This window comes from Lynx rufus, unplaced genomic scaffold, assembly GCF_022079265.1.
Source record: "Lynx rufus isolate CCGP_SWC_20201006 ecotype Redwood Valley unplaced genomic scaffold, mLynRuf1.p SCAF_13, whole genome shotgun sequence".
NCBI classification, from domain to species: Eukaryota; Metazoa; Chordata; class Mammalia; order Carnivora; family Felidae; genus Lynx; species Lynx rufus.
In genome coordinates this window covers 12,638,122-12,658,362 of record NW_025814827.1, presented here as the reverse complement: position 1 = coordinate 12,658,362, position 20,241 = coordinate 12,638,122, and the positions used below count along the sequence as shown (strand labels likewise).

Genomic DNA, 20,241 nt, shown 5'->3' with positions numbered 1-20,241 from the left:
GGCCCCTGTAAGGACTTATGCTTCTAAAAAGCAGTCACTGGAGGTTTTGAGTAGAGAAGTAACATGATCTATGTAATAAAAACTATCACAGGGTTAGGAGACTAGATAATGAGACTGATCAGACTGAGAGGAATCTCAGAGACTATAAGAGAGGAAACATGAACTGGGAGCACAGAGATACTAATGGTAATGACTAAAAGAAGGAAAAAACAAACAAAACACCATGGTACAATAAAATCTGCTTAGGAACACTGCTGAACTTTCCTTAGAGGAGGAATCTTCTTTGCTTAGAAGTTTCTCTGAAACAATACCTTTCTGTTTATGTAGTACTTTATACTTTTCAAAAGTATTTTCATATCCATCATCTCAATTTACACAATAGAGGAATTTCAGAGCTAAAAATGGAGCTTATAAACCACTCACTCAGTCCAAAAAACCAGAGTTTCTGTTTGGGCTGCCATGTGACATGACCAAAGTCTCACACATTGTCATAAACACAAGAGGCACTAATGTCCTCCTATCACAGCGGGACACTAAGGCCCAGATAAGTCAAGTAACACGTATAGATTATTCACATACAAGACAGAGGGAGAGCCAAAATGCAAATCCAGCTATGAACTCCAAGTCCAAAACTACTCAAAAGTAGTAATCTCTTAGACAATTTGCACACCATAATTTACCTATCACACTACAGCATACTTTGCTCCCTGCTTCTTAGGTAAATCAGCATCTCATCTGTTTGATTTTGACTGTATATGCCTGCAGCCCAGGTCCTGAGGCTTTTTTGGTAGGTAACTGAGAATTACTGACAGATTTTAAGTAGAGGAAATATAAACAGACTTGTGAAATGTGGAAGGTGGGCACAAAACAAGCAGTAGGACAACAAGTTTGGAGGCTTCTGGACTAGTCCAAGCAAAAGAGAAGGAAAGTTTGAACAGAACAGTGGCAAAAGGGATGGAAAGGACATATCAGAAACATACCAAGGTTAAAATTTGCAAGACTTGACTAACTAGATGGTAGGGAGTGTGGGGGTTTGCAAAAACAAGAAAATAAGGAAAAGAAAAGGATGAATCCTGAGTAGTTAATAATACCACCTACTAAGATAGTGAATGTAAGAAAAGAAAGTTTGAGAGAAAGATGAATTTATTTTTGGATAGGTTAAGATAGGGGTAACCTCACTTGTTCAGGAGGACTGTCCACCAATGAGTCAGATATATGAATTTGAAGTTTAGGAAGAAGTCAGAGCTAAAGACAGAAATCTGAGGGGCATCTGGGGGGATCAGTTGGTTGAGTGCCTGACTTCTGCTCAGGTCATAATCTCACGGTTTGTGGGTTTGAGCCCTATGTCAAGCTCTGCACTGACAGCTCAGACCCTTGAGCCTGCTTCAGATCCTCTCTCTCTCTCTCTCTCTCTCCACCTCGCCCCACCCCCATTTGTGTGCTCTCTCTCAAATATAAAGAAATAAAATAAAACTTAAAAAAAAATAAAGATAGAAATCTGAGAATCACATTAACATATAGGTGGTAAATATCTATGCAATATAGTTATCCTATTTTTCTTAAAAGTTCTTTTTAAAAAGTTTTTATATGTCTAAAACAAACATATAGTACTTACTGTAACCAAACTCCTATATATCTATACGCTGAAAACAAAAAGCCCTCTTTACTGAATCCAGGTATACCTACCAGCGCGTAACCCTCTTCATCTGATTCAGGCTGAGACAAATCAGATTCACTCCTCGATTTGATCAGTCTATAATTTGGACTTGCATGGACTAGCCGGCTCTCTGCAGTAAGACTTTCACTCCTGTCTCACATGCACAAAGAAAAGTTTTTCAATTTGGGATTGTTAGTAAACATAAAATTGAATGGAACTAGCAGCACAGACCTAATACATACACAGTGAGGAGTAATTATATCTGTCAAAGGGAAATCCTGACTCTTGTGTAAGCACAAAGCCCTTTACGATGACATCAAACCAACTTACATGCCACTACATTACAGAGAGATGCAAGAAACTTCATATGTTTGTCTACTGTTGTTTATAGGTATGAAAAATTGTGCCTCCTCATCTAATCAGAAATTTCTATTCCAGGCTGAATCAGTATCACTCTTTACACTACTTTAATACGTTAATAGACTAGGGTGAAGAGACTACTTCACCCTAGTCAATTTGGATTTCCTCCTCCACATGTGTGTTCATTTCAGAAGACCACTATAACTTCGAGAACAAAGTGTTGCACTGCATAAAGTCACAAATGTTTCAAGTTTCTAGTCAGTCCCACCTGGTCATAAGTCCACCCCCTTCAGAGGCACTTGTTGAAGGCTGCTGCAACTGTCCTTCTTCCTTCCGCTTCTGAAGCTCCTCAATCACAGGACTTACTCCTAATATTAACAGGGCACACCGATGGATCACAGAGTTGCAGGCAGCGGTGTACACATCCTGACCCTCAGGAAGGTCTGTGCTGACCCTTCGCTCTTGCTGAGACTGGGGAGGTGGATCATCAGCTCGAGCCCCAGACCCTGCCCCACTGTTCATTCTATCTCGATCTCGGCTACGAGCTACTTCACGGGCTGAGAGGAAACACTGAAAGATTTCTGTAACATGCAACACAAAAACAAGGTCTTAACACATGGGGAGAGAAGAGCAAAGAAAATAACAATAAAAATAGTCATAAAGTTTGGATCAAAAACTTACTGAAAGAGGGAAAAGTTATTTTTTAGACATTAAATACAGCATAGTAACTAAGTTAAGATTATATTAAATACATGTAAAACATTAAACTTTTCACAAAAATTAAAATAGGAAATAATTATGCCGTTATAGAATTCACATTTGGTTTATTCTATTTCTACTCTTACTCATGAGTTAGATCAATGCTTTCCAAGTGGCCCCAGACCAGGGCATCAACATTTTCTGGGAACTTGTTACAGATGCAAATTATCAGGCCAATCCCAGACCTTCTGAATCAGAAATTCTAGGCATGGGGCCAGCAATATGTGTTTTAACAAGCCATCCAGCTGATTTTGAGGTCTGCTGAAGTTTCAAAATGACTGAGTTAGATTAAAATAACTATTTCTGAAATGTTTATGACCTTCGTATGAAAAATGTCAGGTTACAAAAGAAACAAAATTTAAGTTGCATGAGTTAAGAATAGCCCCCCTTCCCTCTCTAAAGTCTATGTAATTCCTGACATCTATACTCCGCTGTATCTCAAACACATTAAAAAAGTAAAACCACTAAAGGTCTTTGCTGAAACTGAATATGATAATAATATACAGCCAAGACTGCTTCAGAAAATCAAGTGGCATCACCAAGAATGTGCATCTAATACCAGCCCTTCCCAATTCACAAGTGTAAAAAAATAGTGAGTTTAGTAAGGTTCTGATGCAGTGGCAGATACTTCACAACAGGAAAATAATTTTTTGTTCAAATTTGGAGAGAAGACAGTATTCTTTATGGGGCACCCAAGCAGAAGATTTGGATAAATACTAGATTCATCTGTTCATACAGAAGTATAAACTTTAAAAATGGCTTTCATATGTGTATTTTATAGAATTATTACATAATATTTTCATTATGCTGTTTGAAGTCTCATTTCTGTAAAAACCAAAGCAACAAACTCAGTACAAAGCTTGAAATCAGTTAAAGTAATTAAGAGAAGGGTCACTGGAACTTTGGGCAGATCTCATTCGATTTCCAGCTGCTACTAATCTGGCCCTAGGCATAAATTTTGCCTCCTTAAATCTCAGTTTGCCCATCTTTAAGATAAATACCAGAATGTATCTCATTAGCTATTGTAAGGATTATCCATCTATGTGAAGCATATGACCCAGTGCCCAGCATGTAACACAGGTGCTCAAAAACCGTAGCTGATTTAAAATTCTTACTCCCCAGTGACTATTATGCTTTCTTTTACTATAATTGAAGGTTACAGTTTGTTACCATGTTTTCCCCTTTGGCCTTTGTTTTCCAGAATTTTTAAACTAAGTTTTAAGTTCAACTGCAAAAGTCCCTTCAGCCTAGGTTTTTAAAATATAATTATTCTCCCTCCCCATCTCCAATCCCTTTTCTCCTCGTTTTTTTAAGTAGTTTCTGGTTTTGAGCCACCTCCATATATCATTTTTACAAGTATGCAAAACACAAATAAATTGATAATAAAATGTCAAATTGATTAATACACAAAGATAATCCCAACACCAAATGCATAGCTAGCCATAATGTTTCAGTCTATAAAGTGAATATACATTTTAACTTGAAATAGCCAAATCACTCAAAAGATACTAACACATGTTTAAAAGCTTTGGTATTTCCTTTTAAACATCTAAATGATTACAATAGTTTTCTATCGTAGCCTTGAAATATACAAGTATGGAAAGTGTTATAATCACCCAGCCAACAGAATTCTCATGCATACTCTTGCTCTCTACTGACAATGGCAGTGTAGTCAGTGGGTGAAATTTATAATTTTAAAAGTGTGACATATAAAAAGTAACTAGGCTCTCCTAGTAAGTGCTGGAAGAGGCTCTCTTCCTCACCACACAGAGGGGCCAGGCCAATGGACAAACTGGTACCCTCCAAAACAAACTCTGTATGACCTTATCCAATCACTCATGGGCATTATTGCATGCATAAGACTCAGTGGAACAGTTACTGGTTCTAAAAGCCTGCTTTCAGAGCTTTTCAGCCCCAAACATGCAATCCAATAGCTTCAAAATGGAACTAGCACAGTTTTTAAGAGCTGAAACATTAGCTAATGTAAATTCAGATCACCAGGAGAATATCAGATCCTTACAGAAAAACTACAGAGAAATGTTTGCCCTTCTCTTCTCCAGTCAGTTCCCCTACCATGAAGAATGCCATGATGTGGATCTGTTAATTAAGAAGGGTGTACTCACTGCCAGCTGTCATCACTTCATGTTCCCGTTCTTCTTCTTCATCCTCTGGCTCGGGATGCCCCTCTTCCCTGTCTCGCTCAGCCTGTTCTTCCATTTCAGCTTCTTCATCAATGGTCCGGGTAAACGAATGCTCCTGAGGATCAACATCTGCAGAGTCCTGGTTTTCTGAGATCTGAAAGAAACCATCAAAGCTACACTGAATACAGTTTTCAAAACTCTGAAAAACTTCATCAAAACTTTGACTTTTTGATCATGGAAAATATTGCTAAAACCAACAACACATGAATTTTACTACAAAAATCCAAAAGATACACTGAATAAATCTGAAAAGATCAGAAACAATGTATGTACACAAAATATGTACAGAGACACCTATATGCTCTTTCCCTCAGTATTTTGATTAGAATGTCATGCTATTAAGTGGATTTGAATTGATACTGCTACTCAGCAATAAACTCCTACAGAACTGCAACTTAAAATGAGCTGAGTATAAAACCAAGCATAAAAGGTAATTTAAGAACATGAATTTATATACCATTCAGTCTCCTTCAAGCTGTGTATACTATTACTACTCTGTATAAATGTTTAATAATTCTAATTTAAAATTGTATTTTCCAGACTTTTTTCAGAGAGGGACACCTATGCTCTACTCTTAGCAAATTTCAATTTATAAACAGTACTGTTTTTAATTTTTTTTAATTTCTTTACTTTCCCCTGAAGAAATCAAATTAGAAATCTGATAAGAACAATGTTAATTTTATTTCCCAGTGGTTAAGCTAACTAGCAGTCATCTAGAGGACAGAGTCCTTACAACAAAAGTTAAGAGTGTCACAAATGCCATAACAGTATGCAACATTTCTCCCACAGACTTTAGTATAAAGTACAAGTGAAAAAATTTAATGATCTTCTCAGATGCATAATAAAAGTTATTTTGTGATTGATAGCCAGTAAATAATTCAAGAATTTCACAGAGATGGGGATACTGAGCAGTCAGTCAGACTCATATAATACATTAAAAAGTCATTTATCCCCATAATATGTAAGTTTCAAATCTGAGCCTCAACAAAACAGCATATTAATACTGGACTTTCAAGGTCACTAATAGTTAGATTCACAAATGTTAAATCAGTGCATGCCAAAAGAATTCTATAATACAAATGCAGAGACAAAGTTTGGTTTTTAAAATCTAAGACCTCAGTAACAGGGTGCAAATCATCTAATGTATAAAGTTTCAAAGTAAGCATTTCTGAAGCTGATGTACTATCCAGGCTTATAATTTATAGGATCATGTTATCAGGATTACCCAGCACTTTAAAAATTGCCTATTTTTGCTGCAAGAATAACTTCTGGAGTAATCTTTAAGAAAAGGTTTCAATCTTTACCACCAGTGGTGGACAATTCTAATCATGATAAGGCTTTCTTCCTTATGTTCAGCTAACAGTGATTTTCCATTCAGTTGTTACCTTTTGGTGCTGCCTATGCCCTCTAGAAAAAGAAACACCCTTACTTCCTCTTCTACATGGAAGCTTTTTAAGTATTGTTAAGGCAGCTATCATGCGACTTCTGTTTTCATTTCCCTAGGCTAAATGTTTTTGACACTTTCAGTTTTTATATAAGATGACTTTCAGACCTTTCACCAATCCAAGGTAGCTTTTGTTAATGTCCCTCATAAATTATGGCACCCCAAATTAAAAGGATAATTCAAATGTGGTCTGATCAGCACAAAATAAAGGAATAATCTTTCATATGGTTTGGACAACTCAATTTATTCTTACTTATACAGCCTATGAATATACAAACTTTCTTAGCAGCCATATCACTTGATAAATGTGGTGTTAAATAAACCCCAAATTTTTTACTCATCCAATTTCTTCACTATAAAAAGAAGTATGTACTCGGTATTTATTGAATATCTGCAATGATCAAGGCACATTTTTTCCCCTCACATAAACCAATAAGAAGCTATCTCTCATAGCTTGCAGAAAAACAGAAATTGACTGATTTCCAACTTTACCCATCTGTCTCGTGATGATGACCTGGTCTGAATAAGTTCAAGGTTCTTGCAAGCAAGTAAACGACTTCGAACTTTGTACACACAACGGTACACTTCTGACAAGCTTTTACCAGGCTGATATCTAAATAAAGAACCAAAATAGAAAAGTTACCTAATTTCTAACATCATGAGAGCAAATATTTGTCTGAGGATAGTTTTAAGTTACTTGCCGGCTTTCTCCACATGCTTGGCTAAGTAAATTTGTATGTTTCAGAAGGGCTGCAAGAACAAATCTAGACACAGTGTCCAAGAGTGACTCGTTACTTAAAGTTGCACTGTCCCAATCTGAAAACAAAAATGATTCATTAACATTTAAAAGGGCTCAGAAAACAGTTCAGAGATAATTTTAATAGCTTTAGTAATCCAACAGGTGAATGTTATCATTTCCTAAACGTTAACAAATGCACCTACTAGGTCCTATATACTGTTCTGTGTGCTAGGGATATAGCAGTCAACAAAACTAAGTCCCTGATCTCACATAATTTATATTCTAGTTGGGGGGTGGGAGACACCAATAAATATAAACATTAATATGACAGGAAAGAGCTAAGGAGAAAAATAAAGCAGGGCAAAGAGAACAGGGAGTACCATACTATTTCATACAGGCTAGTTTGCAAAGATCTCTGATAAGATACAGGTGAGTAGAGATGTAGACAAAATCGGGAAAGGTACCACAGAGAAATAGTGTCTCCTCAGAAAAAAACTAGTGTAGAGGCCCTGAGGTGGGTTCAAGGAGGCCAGTGTGGCCAGAACAAAGTGTGCACACATAAGCTGTAGGAGACGTTAGAAAGTTGGCTGGAGACTAGATCACACAGGGCCTGCAGGCCACTGCAAGTCCTTTAGATTTTACTATAAGGGAAACAGGAAGCACCATTAGAAGGTTTTGAGTGGAAATACAATATGATCTGATTTGTGTTTTAAAAGGCCAACTATAACTGCTGAGTGGTGAACCAGATATGGACTGCAACAGCAGTACTGCAGTAACTCGAGGAATGATGGTGATTCAGACCAGAGCAGTAGCAGTGGAGGTAGGAAGAAGTGGTCAGATTCCAAAAGCGTTTTGAAGGCAGAGTTGACAGGATTTGTTGATGGATCAGATGTGCGAATACGAGAAGTCAAAGTTGACTAGAAATGTACTTAGACTGTGGCTGATTTACTCAGACAGCCAGACCACAGGAAGAACGCTTTGGGGAAATAAGGAGCTGGAATCAGGAGTATGGTTCTGAATACTGTCTATTAAGCATCCTAGTAGAGATATTGTGTAAACTAGTCAAGTGTGAATATATGTGGTATTTGAAGCCATTAAGTAGATACTGTGAATACAAAAATGAAATGAAATGAAGTGGGTAAAAAACAAAACAACAATGGACACAGATGAGTACGTGCAATAGAAAACCAAAATCACAGCATCAGATGATGAGAACTAGGCAGGTGCTTTCTTTAATTCCACGTTAGCATACTAATGCTGTACTTTAAAAATGTAGTACAGGGGCGCCTGGGTGGCGCAGTCGGTTAAGCGTCCGACTTCAGCCAGGTCACGATCTCGCGGTCCGTGAGTTCGAGCCCCGCGTCGGGCTCTGGGCTGATGGCTCAGAGCCTGGAGCCTGTTTCCGATTCTGTGTCTCCCTCTCTCTCTGCCCCTCCCCCGTTCATGCTCTGTCTCTCTCTGTCCCAAAAATAAATAAACGTTGAAAAAAAAAAAAATTAAAAAAAAATAATAATAAATAAATAAATAAATAAAAATGTAGTACATGCAGTAGATTCCAAATAGGGGTGGGAGGTTTACTGTCCACTAGACTTTTAATTTGACAGATTTACCAAGCTACTTAAAAATAAAACCAAACAAAAAACACCCATGGAAAATATCAAGCCCCAAGTCAACATTATTTGTTCTTAATCCCTTCTTAAAACTCCTATCTCAAGAGATAAAATTTTATATCTTGGTTTTCCAGTCATTTCTGTAGGCTTAGGTAAAAACTAAGTTCAGACTTACCTATTTTACAGGTTAAAAAAAAAAAAAAAAAACCTTGACAATATAAACATGCATGATTTTAAAAAAATCTTATAGGCCACAGCAAATCTTAAACGATAGACTCTATTACATAAAAAATTTTCCACATTAAGTTCTTGAGAAATCATCTGTTCCAAGGGAATGCTTGCTATTCTGACAGCTGCTATGACTTAAAATCAAACAATGACCCATATCAAGGACTCTAATGCTCAACTTAAAATGCAAACTATAGACCCTCTGCTGTGTTTCCAATTTAGCAAGAGATTATCCTCCTATAACAATTTGTAAAGTAATGGGTTCTTTTCTTCATTAAAGTTATGGTCATTTCATATCAAACACTACAGAACGCTTCCACTATTCAGGTATAAAGTCTAAGCTACAGTGTACAAGCAATTCCACAAAGGGAGCCATACAATGAGTTTTTATTCATCTTATGTTTATATCTTGTTCTAGCTGCAGGGGTGCCTGGGTGGCTCAGCTGGTTGAGCGTCTGACTTCAGCCCAGGTCATGATCTCGCGGTTTGTGAGTTCAAGCCCCGAGTCAGGCTCTGTGCTGACAGCTCAGAGCCTGGAGCCTGCTTCCGATTCTGTGTCTCCCTCTCTCTCTCTGCCCCTCCCCTGCTCACGCTCTGTCTCTCTCTGTCTCTCAATAATAAACGTTAAAAAAAAAAAAAAATTCCTAACTGCAATTAACAAGTGATATGATAAAAAAAAAAACCCTAACTGAACATTCCAAGCAAATAATGCAAATATGAGAGAATCTCAGAAAACACAACTTAGAAAGTAAATTTTTTTCCTCCTCCATTACCATACTTTTCCACTTCTGCTTGGAGTCAACACAATACAGAATGAATAAATAAAATGAATAAACTGGATGAAATTAAACTTTCAAAGGTATCATATCTAACGGTGTTTTAAAGATGCAAACAATATGCACCTCATTTCATGTTTATTACACAAAATGAAATACAATAAAAGGTAAAAAATGTATTTACTTTTACCATTTTTATCACAGAAGGAAGACAATTCAAAGAATAGGGGGAAACTAAAGATATGATAAGAAAAAACACCCAGAGAAAGACAACTTATGGATATGGGATTCTGAACAATCAAGGTCATTATTAAAAAAGAAAGCATGGGAACTAAAAAGAAATCAGGTATACCTTTTTAAAACTTGTATATAAGGTTAATTTTATTTATCAAATAACATTAGAAATTGAAGTAACACTACATACTTGCATGGCACTTTACTACTGTACTCAATAGTCCATCTTATTTCAAATCGGTATCTTCACTAGCACTCTGTAGTGGGCAAATGTTTTACAGGGAAGGAAAATGACCAGGCTTAGACTTCTACATATACAGCTTTTTAGTTCTTACCCTAGGGCTTACAAAGGGAAGAGATTCATTAACAGGCTCTTAAACTAGGTCTATTTACACTGCAGGGATCCTGCAGTAAAATGTTTGCCTCTGCATTTATCTTTTATGTAAATCTCAATTTTCCCATAGTAGGTTTGCTAAATTGCATGCCTAGAATATTTTCCACAAAGAAGAAAAAGAAACTTATGTTTAATGTTATTTGTAAAATACTTTTTTCTATAAAAAATAAGGTGTTTCCTGTGATTTTCTATTGATACATATCACAAATATTTTAGTATCACAAGCTATCTCCATATTTACCAACTTCATCCCCTTCATCTTACCTTTACTAACAGCATAATCCTGCATGCTTATCCAAAGACTTCGAGCAGGCTCTTTTGAACAACCCAATGCCAAGTCTACATAGACAGCAATTTCAGGCCGCAGTTTATAATCAAAAGGCTTCTGTTCTTCATTTCCCGAAAGAGCTACTTCTAGCAGGCAACTCATACATTTATCTAAAAAGAATTATTCAAATTATCAATTTTAAACCTGAATAATTATGGTGCTACAAATAAAATCTCAGCACTTTTATTTAATCCATATGAGATAATACCTTTCAAACCATTTTAAGTAGATGCTACAAAGGTAAAGTCCTTTAACATTTCTCAATGGGAGGTAGTATCACCTTCTAATCACAGCCAGAAGGATGTGTGACCACAACATCCAGGGAGGAGTTGTGGCATTTTGGTAGGCAGGGGTCAGGGAGGCTAAATGTCCTACATGTGCAGGTCCTGTAGAACTCTTGTTCAAAATGGAAGGATATCCTCACTGAGAAATATGGGAACACAGGGAAAGGGACTAGACAATAACTTAATCTTTTTTTCTAGAATTAAGGGAAAATAATCAGTTAAGTACCATTCAAGAGAGAGCAAAGATACCATGAACAATTTCTCTACTGATATTTACATTTGTTCAAGTGGTTCCTAACCTTTTAATGAGACATTTTGGCATTCAGAATTCATTTCCCATTTTAAAAAATAGCTAAAATGATAGGTTTGGGACTAACACCAAAAGTCAATGTAACCCACAATAGAACTGAATTACCATATATCTACAATTTTACAAAGGACAGTAACCTTTTCCTAATACATGGAAGTATTTTTTTTAAAGTGTATTTAGAGAGAAAGTGTGAGTGGGGGAGGGGCAGAGAGAGAGAGAGAGAGAGAGAGAGAGAGAGAGAGAGAGAATGAAAGAATGAATCCCAAGTAGGCTCCGCATTGTCAACGTAGAGCTCAATGCAGGCCTTGAGTTCACAAACTGTGAGATCACGACCTGAGCCAAAGTCAGATGCTTAACTGAGTGAGCCACCCAGTCATCCCTGCAAGTATTTAAACATAAAATGTAACCAACTGACTAAAGTAAATGTAACAGAAATATGAGGAAGGTAGAGATAAAGATATTTTTGTCCTCAGGAGGACATTTGCAACTACCATAGAACTAAACACTAACAGCACTGGAAACATATTTACAATGTTAAACATTCCTTGAAAAACCATGATTTTACTTTTCTTGGTACAACTGTATCCTAAGTACCAGTCTAGCAGCATCAGCCATGGCTAGAATCACTATCTGGTTCATAATTGATATGATGAATAGATACTCTATTTGGAAAAGGGAGAAAATCTTAAACTGCTCTTCTCAATCCCACTCCCCAACCCTCCAAAATCCAAAGCAGAATATGGGAATTTTGACTTGATTTCTATCTATTGTTTTCCCTCTCGGTTGAGATCCTCTTAGATGGAGATTTCTCTTAGACTTTCCTTCTTGGACACTGAGTCTCTTTCTCTCATCAGAGGAATAATGAATTTGAGGTCAGTAAGACCACATAAGCTGTCTAATCAACTCCTTTTATGGATCAAAGTTAGAGACCCAGAGAGACTAAAGGATCAATCCTAAATAAAACAACTAGATCATGTGTTCAGGAACTGGAGAGATCATCATGTTCTGATAGTCTGAGAGCTACCCTACCAGCAAAGTAGACAAATGGGAGATGAGGCAGGAAACAGAAACCCCAAAAGGTCCATAAATGGGGAGGAAAAAATGAGGAATTACACAAGTAGCATCAGCATCAAAGTACACAGGTTGCAGTGGGGGGGAGGTGGAGAGAAGGGACTGCCACTCACATCTGGGAGGTGTTTGAAAACGGAGTCATGGAGACTTTACAGAGCTTTACATTCTATGAAACAGTTTCATAACCTCCAACCCCCTGAACACAATAATCAAAGCATTTTCCCATTTTTATGAATTAAATGACTTTGCTCAAAATGAGTGATAAGTAATAACAGAGTGGAACCAGAACTACATTGTCCTAGTTTGGAGGCTTTCACTATACAATGCTGCAGGATTTTACTTTTTCTGAAGGCTCCAAATTACAAATCTCAGATCCCCCACCCAGCTAATGTTTCATTTGTTTGCTATCAGTTCTTTATTCAGCAAACCCAGAATAAGAGAAAGCTCCAATGGAGGTACAAACACAAGCATGTATTTTAAACGTTATAGAGAAGCACATTACCTAACTGAGGGGTGTCCATTTCTACACCATCACTAAAAAGTGGTGTTTTCATCCAATATGCGGTGTCCTGTTCCTCTGGAGACACAGGGGAGCCCTGAAGCATACCACCAAGACACCGCCCAATAAGGAGAGCAATCGTTCTTTCCAGATCCACAAGCCACACCCAGGACTGAGCTGGCTGAGGTAACGGCATGCCGGCAGGATCAATCAGTTCTGGTCCTCCTGAAGACAAAATCATTAATAACTGTGTCTTATCTGGTATTCAAGAGTGTCAATCTTTCTCATTTCTATTGCACTGCAGTAAGATATTGAAGCAAATTAATTTTACATTGAAAATATAAATTATAACACTTTCTGTATTTATTCTCTTCACTAGGCTAATTTAAATATATTCTAATAAGTTTGCCATCAAATAAAAACTTCCTTTGTAAAGTTACTAATTTTAAGATAAATATTAAAACAGTATAAGACAAAAATATCCCAAGGGATTGTTTTCCTACTTTTAATTATCCATATCAAATTTCACCATAACAGTGAGTACCTGAGGCAGCTCATCCCTCCAAAATCGATACAAGAGTTGTTTTAGTGATAGGAGGGAAGATGGCGGCGTAGGAGGACGCTGGGCTCACCGCGCGTCCTGCTGATCACTTAGATTCCACCTACACCCGCCTAAATAACCCAGAAAACCGCCAGAGGATAAGCAGAACGGGGTCTCCGGAGCCAAGCGCAGACGAGAGGCCCACGGAAGAGGGTAGGAAGGGCGGCGAGGCGGTGCGCGCTCCATGGACTGGCGGGAGGGAGCCGGGGCGGAGGGGCGGCTCCCCGGCCAAGCAGAGCCCCCGAGTCGGGCTGGCAAAAGCGGAGGGGCCTGAAGGACTGAGTTCCTACAGCAAGCGCGACTTAGCTAGCGTCTGGGAGGTCATAAGTTAACAGCTCTGCTCGGAAAGCGGGAAGGCTGGAGGACAAAGGGAGGGTGAGCTGCGGAGCCCCCGGACGACAGAGCTCAGTTTGGTGGGGAACAAAGGCGCTCGCCAGCGCCATCTCCCCCGCCGATCCCCCAGCCAAAATCCCAAAGGGAACCAGTTCCTGCCAGGGAACTTGCTCGCTCCGGGCAAACACCCAACTCTGTGCTTCTGCGGAGCCAAACCTCCGGCAGCGGATCTGACTCCCTCCCGCTGCCACAGGGCCCATCCTGAAGTGGATCACCTAAGGAGAAGCGAGCTAAGCCTGCCCCTCCTGCCCCCGTGCACCTTGCCTACCCACCCCAGCTAATACGCCAGATCCCCAGCATCACAAGCCTGGCAGTGTGCAAGTAGCCCAGACGGGCCACGCCACCCCACAGTGAATCCCGCCCCTAGGAGAGGGGAAGAGAAGGCACACACCAGTCTGACTGTGGACCCAGCGGTGGGCTGGGGGCAGACAACAGGTCGGACTGCGGCCCCGCCCACCAACTCCAGTTATACACCACAGCACAGGGGAAGTGCCCTGCAGGTCCTCACCACTCCAGGAACTATCCAAAATGACCAAGAGGAAGAATTCCCCTCAGAAGAATCTCCAGGAAATAACAACAGCTAATGAACTGATCAAAAAGGATTTAAATAATATAACAGAGAGTGAATTTAGAATAATAGTCATAAAATTAATCGCTGGGCTTGAAAACAGTATAGAGGACAGCAGAGAATCTCTTGCTACAGAGATCAAGGGACTAAGGAACAGTCACGAGGAGCTGAAAAGCGCTTTAAACGAAATGCAAAACAAAATGGAAACGACGACAGCTCGGATTGAAGAGGCAGAGGAGAGAATAGGTGAACTAGAGGATAAAGTTATGGAAAAAGAGGAAGCTGAGAGAAAGAGAGATAAAAAAATCCAGGAGTATGAGGGGAAAATTAGAGAACTAAGTGATACACTAAAAAGAAATAATATACGCATAACTGGTATCCCAGAGGAGGAAGAGAGAGGGAAAGGTGCTGAAGGGGTACTTGAAGAAATTATAGCTGAGAACTTCCCTGAACTGGGGAAGGAAACAGGCATTGAAATCCAAGAGGCACAGAGAACTCCCCTCAGACGTAACTTGAATCGATCTTCTGCATGACATATCATAGTGAAACTGGCAAAATACAAGGATAAAGAGAAAATTCTGAAAGCAGCAAGGGATAAACGTGCCCTCACATATAAAGGGAGACCTGTAAGACTCATGACTGATCTCTCTTTTGAAACTTGGCAGGCCAGAAAGAATTGGCACGGTATCTTCAGTGTGCTAGACAGAAAAAATACGCAGCCGAGAATCCTATATCCAGCAAGTCTGTCATTTAGAATAGAAGGAGAGATAAAGGTCTTCCCAAACAAACAAAAACTGAAGGAATCTGTCACCACTAAACCAGCCCTACAAGAGATCCTAAGGGGGATCCTGTGAGACAAAGTACCAGAGACATCACTACAAGCATAAAACATACAGACATCACAATGACTCTACACCCGTATCTTTCTATAATAACACTGAATGTAAATGGATTAAATGCACCAACCAAAAGACACAGGGTATCAGAATGGATAAAAAAACAAGACCCATCTATTTGCTGTCTACAAGAGACTCATTTTAGACCTGAGGACACCTTTAGATTGAGAGTGAGGGGATGGAGAACTATTTATCATGCTACTGGAAGCCAAAAGAAAGCTGGAGTAGCCATACTTATATCAGACAAACTAGACTTTAAATTAAAGGCTGTAACAAGAGATGAAGAAGGGCATTATATAATAATTACAGGGTCTATCCATCAGGAAGAGATAACAATTATAAATGTCTATGCACCGAATACAGGAGCCCCCAAATATATAAAACAATTACTCATAAACATAAGCAACCTTATTGATAAGAATGTGGTAATTGCAGGGGACTTTAACACCCCACTTACAGAAATGGATAGATCATCTAGACACACGGTCAATAAAGAAACAAGGGCCCTGAATGAGACATTGGATCAGATGGACTTGACAGACATATTTAGAACTCTGCATCCCAAAGCAACAGAATATACTTTCTTCTCGAGTGCACATGGAACATTCTCCAAGATAGATCATATACTGGGTCACAAAACAGCCCTCATAAGTTTACAAGAATTGAAATTATACCATGCATACTTTCAGACCACAATGCTATGAAGCTTGAAATTAACCACAGGAAAAAGTCTGGAAAACCTCCAAAAGCATGGAGGTTAAAGAACACCCTACTAACGAATGAGTGGGTCAACCAGGCAATTAGAGAAGAAATTAAAAAATATATGGAAACAAACGAAAATGAAAATACAACAATCCAAACGCTTTGGGACGCAGTGAAGGCAGTCCTGAGAGGAAAATACATTGCAATCCAGGCCTATCTCAAGAAACAAGAAAAATCCCAAATACAAAATCTAACAGCACACCTAAAGGAAATAGAAGCAGAACAGCAAAGACACCCCAAACCCAGCAGAAGAAGAGAAATAATAAAGATCAGAGCAGAAATAAACAATATAGAATCTAAAAAAACTGTAGAGCAGATCAATGAAACCAAGAGTTGGTTTTTTGAAAAAATAAACAAAATTGACAAACCTCTAGCCAGGCTTCTCAAAAAGAAAAGGGAGATGACCCAAATAGATAAAATCATGAATGAAAATGGAATGATTACAACCAATCCCTCAGAGATACAAACAATTATCAGGGAATACTATGAAAAATTATATGCCAACAAATTGGACAACCTGTTAGAAATGGACAAATTCCTAAACACCCACACTCTTCCAAAACTCAATCAGGAGGAAATAGAAAGCTTGAACAGACCCATAACCAGCGAAGAAATTGAATCGGTTATCAAAAATCTCCCAACAAATAAGAGTCCAGGACCAGATGGCTTCTCAGGGGAGTTCTACCAGACGTTTAAAGCAGAGATAATACCTATCCTTCTCAAGCTATTCCAAGAAATAGAAAGGGAAGGAAAACTTCCAGACTCATTCTATGAAGCCAGGATTACTTTGATTCCTAAACCAGACAGAGACCCAGTAAAAAAGGGAACTACAGGCCAATATCCCTGATGAATATGGATGCAAAAATTCTCAATAAGATACTAGCAAATCGAATTCAACGGTATATAAAAAGAATTATTCACCATGATCAAGTGGGATTCATTCCTGGGATGCAGGGCTGGTTCAACATTCGCAAATCAATCAACGTGATACATCACATTAACAAAAAAAAAGAGAAGAACCATATGATCCTGTCAATCGATGCAGAAAAGGCCTTTGACAAAATCCAGCACCCTTTCTTAATAAAAACCCTTGAGAAAGTCGGGATAGAAGGAACATACTTAAAGATCATAAAAGCCATTTATGAAAAGCCCACAGCTAACATCATCCTCAACGGGGAAAAACTGAGAGCTTTTTCCCTGAGATCAGGAACACGACAGGGATGCCCACTCTCACTGCTGTTGTTTAACATAGTGCTGGAAGTTCTAGCATCAGCAATCAGACAACAAAAGGAAATCAAAGGCATCAAAATTGGCAAAGATGAAGTCAAGCTTTCGCTTTTTGCAGATGACATGATATTATACATGGAAAACCCGATAGACTCCACCAAAAGTCTGCTAGAACTGATACATGAATTCACCAAAGTTGCAGGATACAAAATCAATGTACAGAAATCAGTTGCATTCTTATACACTAACAATGAAGCAACAGAAAGACAAATAAAGAAACTGACCCCATTCACAATTGCACCAAGAAGCATAAAATACCTAGGAATAAATCTAACCAAAGATGTAAAAGATCTGTATGCTGAAAACTATAGAAAGCTTATGAAGGTAATTGAAGAAGATTTAAAGAAATGGAAAGACATTCCCTGCTCATGGACTGGAAGAATAAATATTGTCAAAATGTCAATACTACCCAAAGCTATCTACACATTCAATGCAATCCCAATCAAAATTGCACCAGCATTCTTCTCGAAAACTAGAACAAGCAATCCTAAAATTCATATGGAACCACAAAAGGCCCCGAATAGCCAAAGTAATTTTGAAGAAGAAGACCAAAGCGGGAGGCATCACAATCCCAGACTTTAGCCTCTACTACAAAGCTGTAATCATCAAGACAGCATGGTATTGGCACAAAAACAGACACATAGACCAATGGAATAGAATAGAAACCCCAGAACTAGACCCACAAACGTATGGCCAACTCATCTTTGACAAAGCAGGAAAGAACATCCAATGGAAAAATGACAGTCTCTTCAACAAATGGTGCTGGGAGAACTGGACAGCAACATGCAGAAGGTTGAAACTAGACCACTTTCTCACACCATTCACAAAAATAAACTCAAAATGGATAAAGGACCTGAATGTGAGACAGGAAACCATCAAAACCTTAGAGGAGAAAGCAGGAAAAGACCTCTCTGACCTCAGCCGTAACAATCTCTTACTCGACACATCCCAAAGGCAAGGGAATTAAAAGCAAAAGTGAATTACTAGGACCTTATGAAAATAAAAAGCTTCTGCACAGCAAAGGAAACAACCAACAAAACTAAAAGGCAACCAACGGAATGGGAAAAGATATTTGCAAATGACATATCGGACAAAGGGCTAGTATCCAAAATCTATAAAGAGCTCACCAAACTCCACACCCGAAAAACAAATAACCCAGTGAAGAAATGGGCAGAAAACATGAATAGACACTTCTCTAAAGAAGACAACAGGCACATGAAAAGATGTTCAACGTCGCTCCTTATCAGGGAAATACAAATCAAAACCACACTCAGGTATCACCTCACGCCAGTCAGAATGGCCAAAATGAACAAATCAGGAAACTATAGATGCTGGAGAGGATGTGGAGAAACGGGAACCCTCTTGCACTGTTGGTGGGAATGCAAATTGGTGCAGCCGCTCTGGAAAGCAGTGTGGAGATTCCTCAGAAAATTAAAAATAGACCTACCCTATGACCCAGCAATAGCACTGCTAGGAATTTATCCAAGGGATACAGGAGTACTGATGCATAGGGGCACTTGTACCCCAATGTTTATAGCAGCACTCTCAACAATAGCCAAATTATGGAAAGAGCCTAAATGTCCATCAACTGATGAATGGATAAAGAAATTGTGGTTTACATACACAATGGAATACTATGTGGCAATGAGAAAAAATGAAACATGGCCTTTTGTAGCAACGTGGATGGAACTGGAGAGTGTGATGCTAAGTGAAATAAGCCATACAGAGAAAGACAGATACCATATGGTTTCACTCTTATGTGGATCCTGAGAAACTTAAGAGAAACCCATGGGGGAGGGGAAGGAAGAAAAAAAAAAAAAAAAGAGGTTAGAGTGGGAGAGAGCCAAAGCATAAGAGACTGTTAAAAACTGAGAACAAACTGAGGGTTGATGGGGGGTGGGAGGGAGGGGAGGGTGGGTGATGGGTATTGAGGAGGGCACCTTTTGGGATGAGCACTGGGTGTTGTATGGAAACCAATTTGACAATAAATTTCATATATTAAAAAAAAATAAAATAAAATAAAAAATCACATTAAAAAAAAGTTGTTTTAGTAAAATGACTTATTAAATTTTTTTTTTTTTTGAGAGAGTGAGAGAGTGAGTGTATGCACACAAACAGGGAAAGGGAAGAGGGAGAAGGAGGGAGAGACTCCTAAGTTTTAAAGGCCCGAATTGAGAACTGTCTGGTACTGAAATCCACACCCATGCTTCCTTACTATCATCTGTTTTTAAAAGCTCTTCACTTAAAAAAGAAAAACTACACTTAGCCATTAAGAACAGATGTCAATGAAATCCTTAAAGAAAAACAAAGAAGATCAACAAATCCAAAAGCTTGTTATTTGAAAAGACTGATAAAATGGACAAACCTCTAACATAATCCAGAAATAAAAGATGGCATAAATTTAAAAATTAGAAATAAAAAATAGGATGTAACCACAGACACAATAGAGATTTTTTTTTTTTTTAATTTTTTTTTTTTCAACGTTTATTTATTTTTGGGACAGAGAGAGACAGAGCATGAACGGGGGAGGGGCAGAGAGAGAGGGAGACACAGAATCGGAAACAGGCTCCAGGCTCTGAGCTATCAGCCCAGAGCCTGATGCGGGGCTCGAACTCACGGACCGCGAGATCGTGACCTGGCTGAAGTCGGACGCTCAACCGACTGCGCCACCCAGGCGCCCCACAATAGAGATTTTTTAAAAACCATCAATGAGTGGGGCACATGGGTGGCTTGGTCAGTTAAGTGTCCGACTCTTGACTTTGGCTCAGGTCATGATCTCACAAATTTGAGTTTGAGCCCTGCATCAGGCTCTGCGCTGACAGTGCGGAGCCTGATTGGGA

At 38.8% G+C, this 20,241-nt stretch overlaps 1 protein-coding gene across 11 annotated transcripts in view; it reads right to left on the bottom strand.

Annotated features, from left to right (window-relative positions):
* HERC1 (HECT and RLD domain containing E3 ubiquitin protein ligase family member 1) overlaps positions 1–20,241 on the bottom strand; it is a 194,808-nt gene that overhangs the window by 92,725 nt on the left and 81,842 nt on the right. For 9 of the 11 annotated variants that reach the window (XM_047074980.1, XM_047074983.1, XM_047074989.1 and 6 more), the window contains exons 18-24: positions 12,898–13,119; positions 10,667–10,840; positions 7,123–7,237; positions 6,914–7,034; positions 4,900–5,071; positions 2,286–2,625; positions 1,687–1,807 (exon numbers count right to left, since the gene is read on the bottom strand). In XM_047074980.1, the coding sequence (XP_046930936.1) occupies positions 1,687–1,807; positions 2,286–2,625; positions 4,900–5,071; positions 6,914–7,034; positions 7,123–7,237; positions 10,667–10,840; positions 12,898–13,119 (1,265 nt within the window). The remainder of the gene's footprint in view (positions 1–1,686; positions 1,808–2,285; positions 2,626–4,899; positions 5,072–6,913; positions 7,035–7,122; positions 7,238–10,666; positions 10,841–12,897; positions 13,120–20,241) is intronic. The other 2 variants (XM_047074988.1, XM_047074990.1) reach the window with 1 other exon arrangement.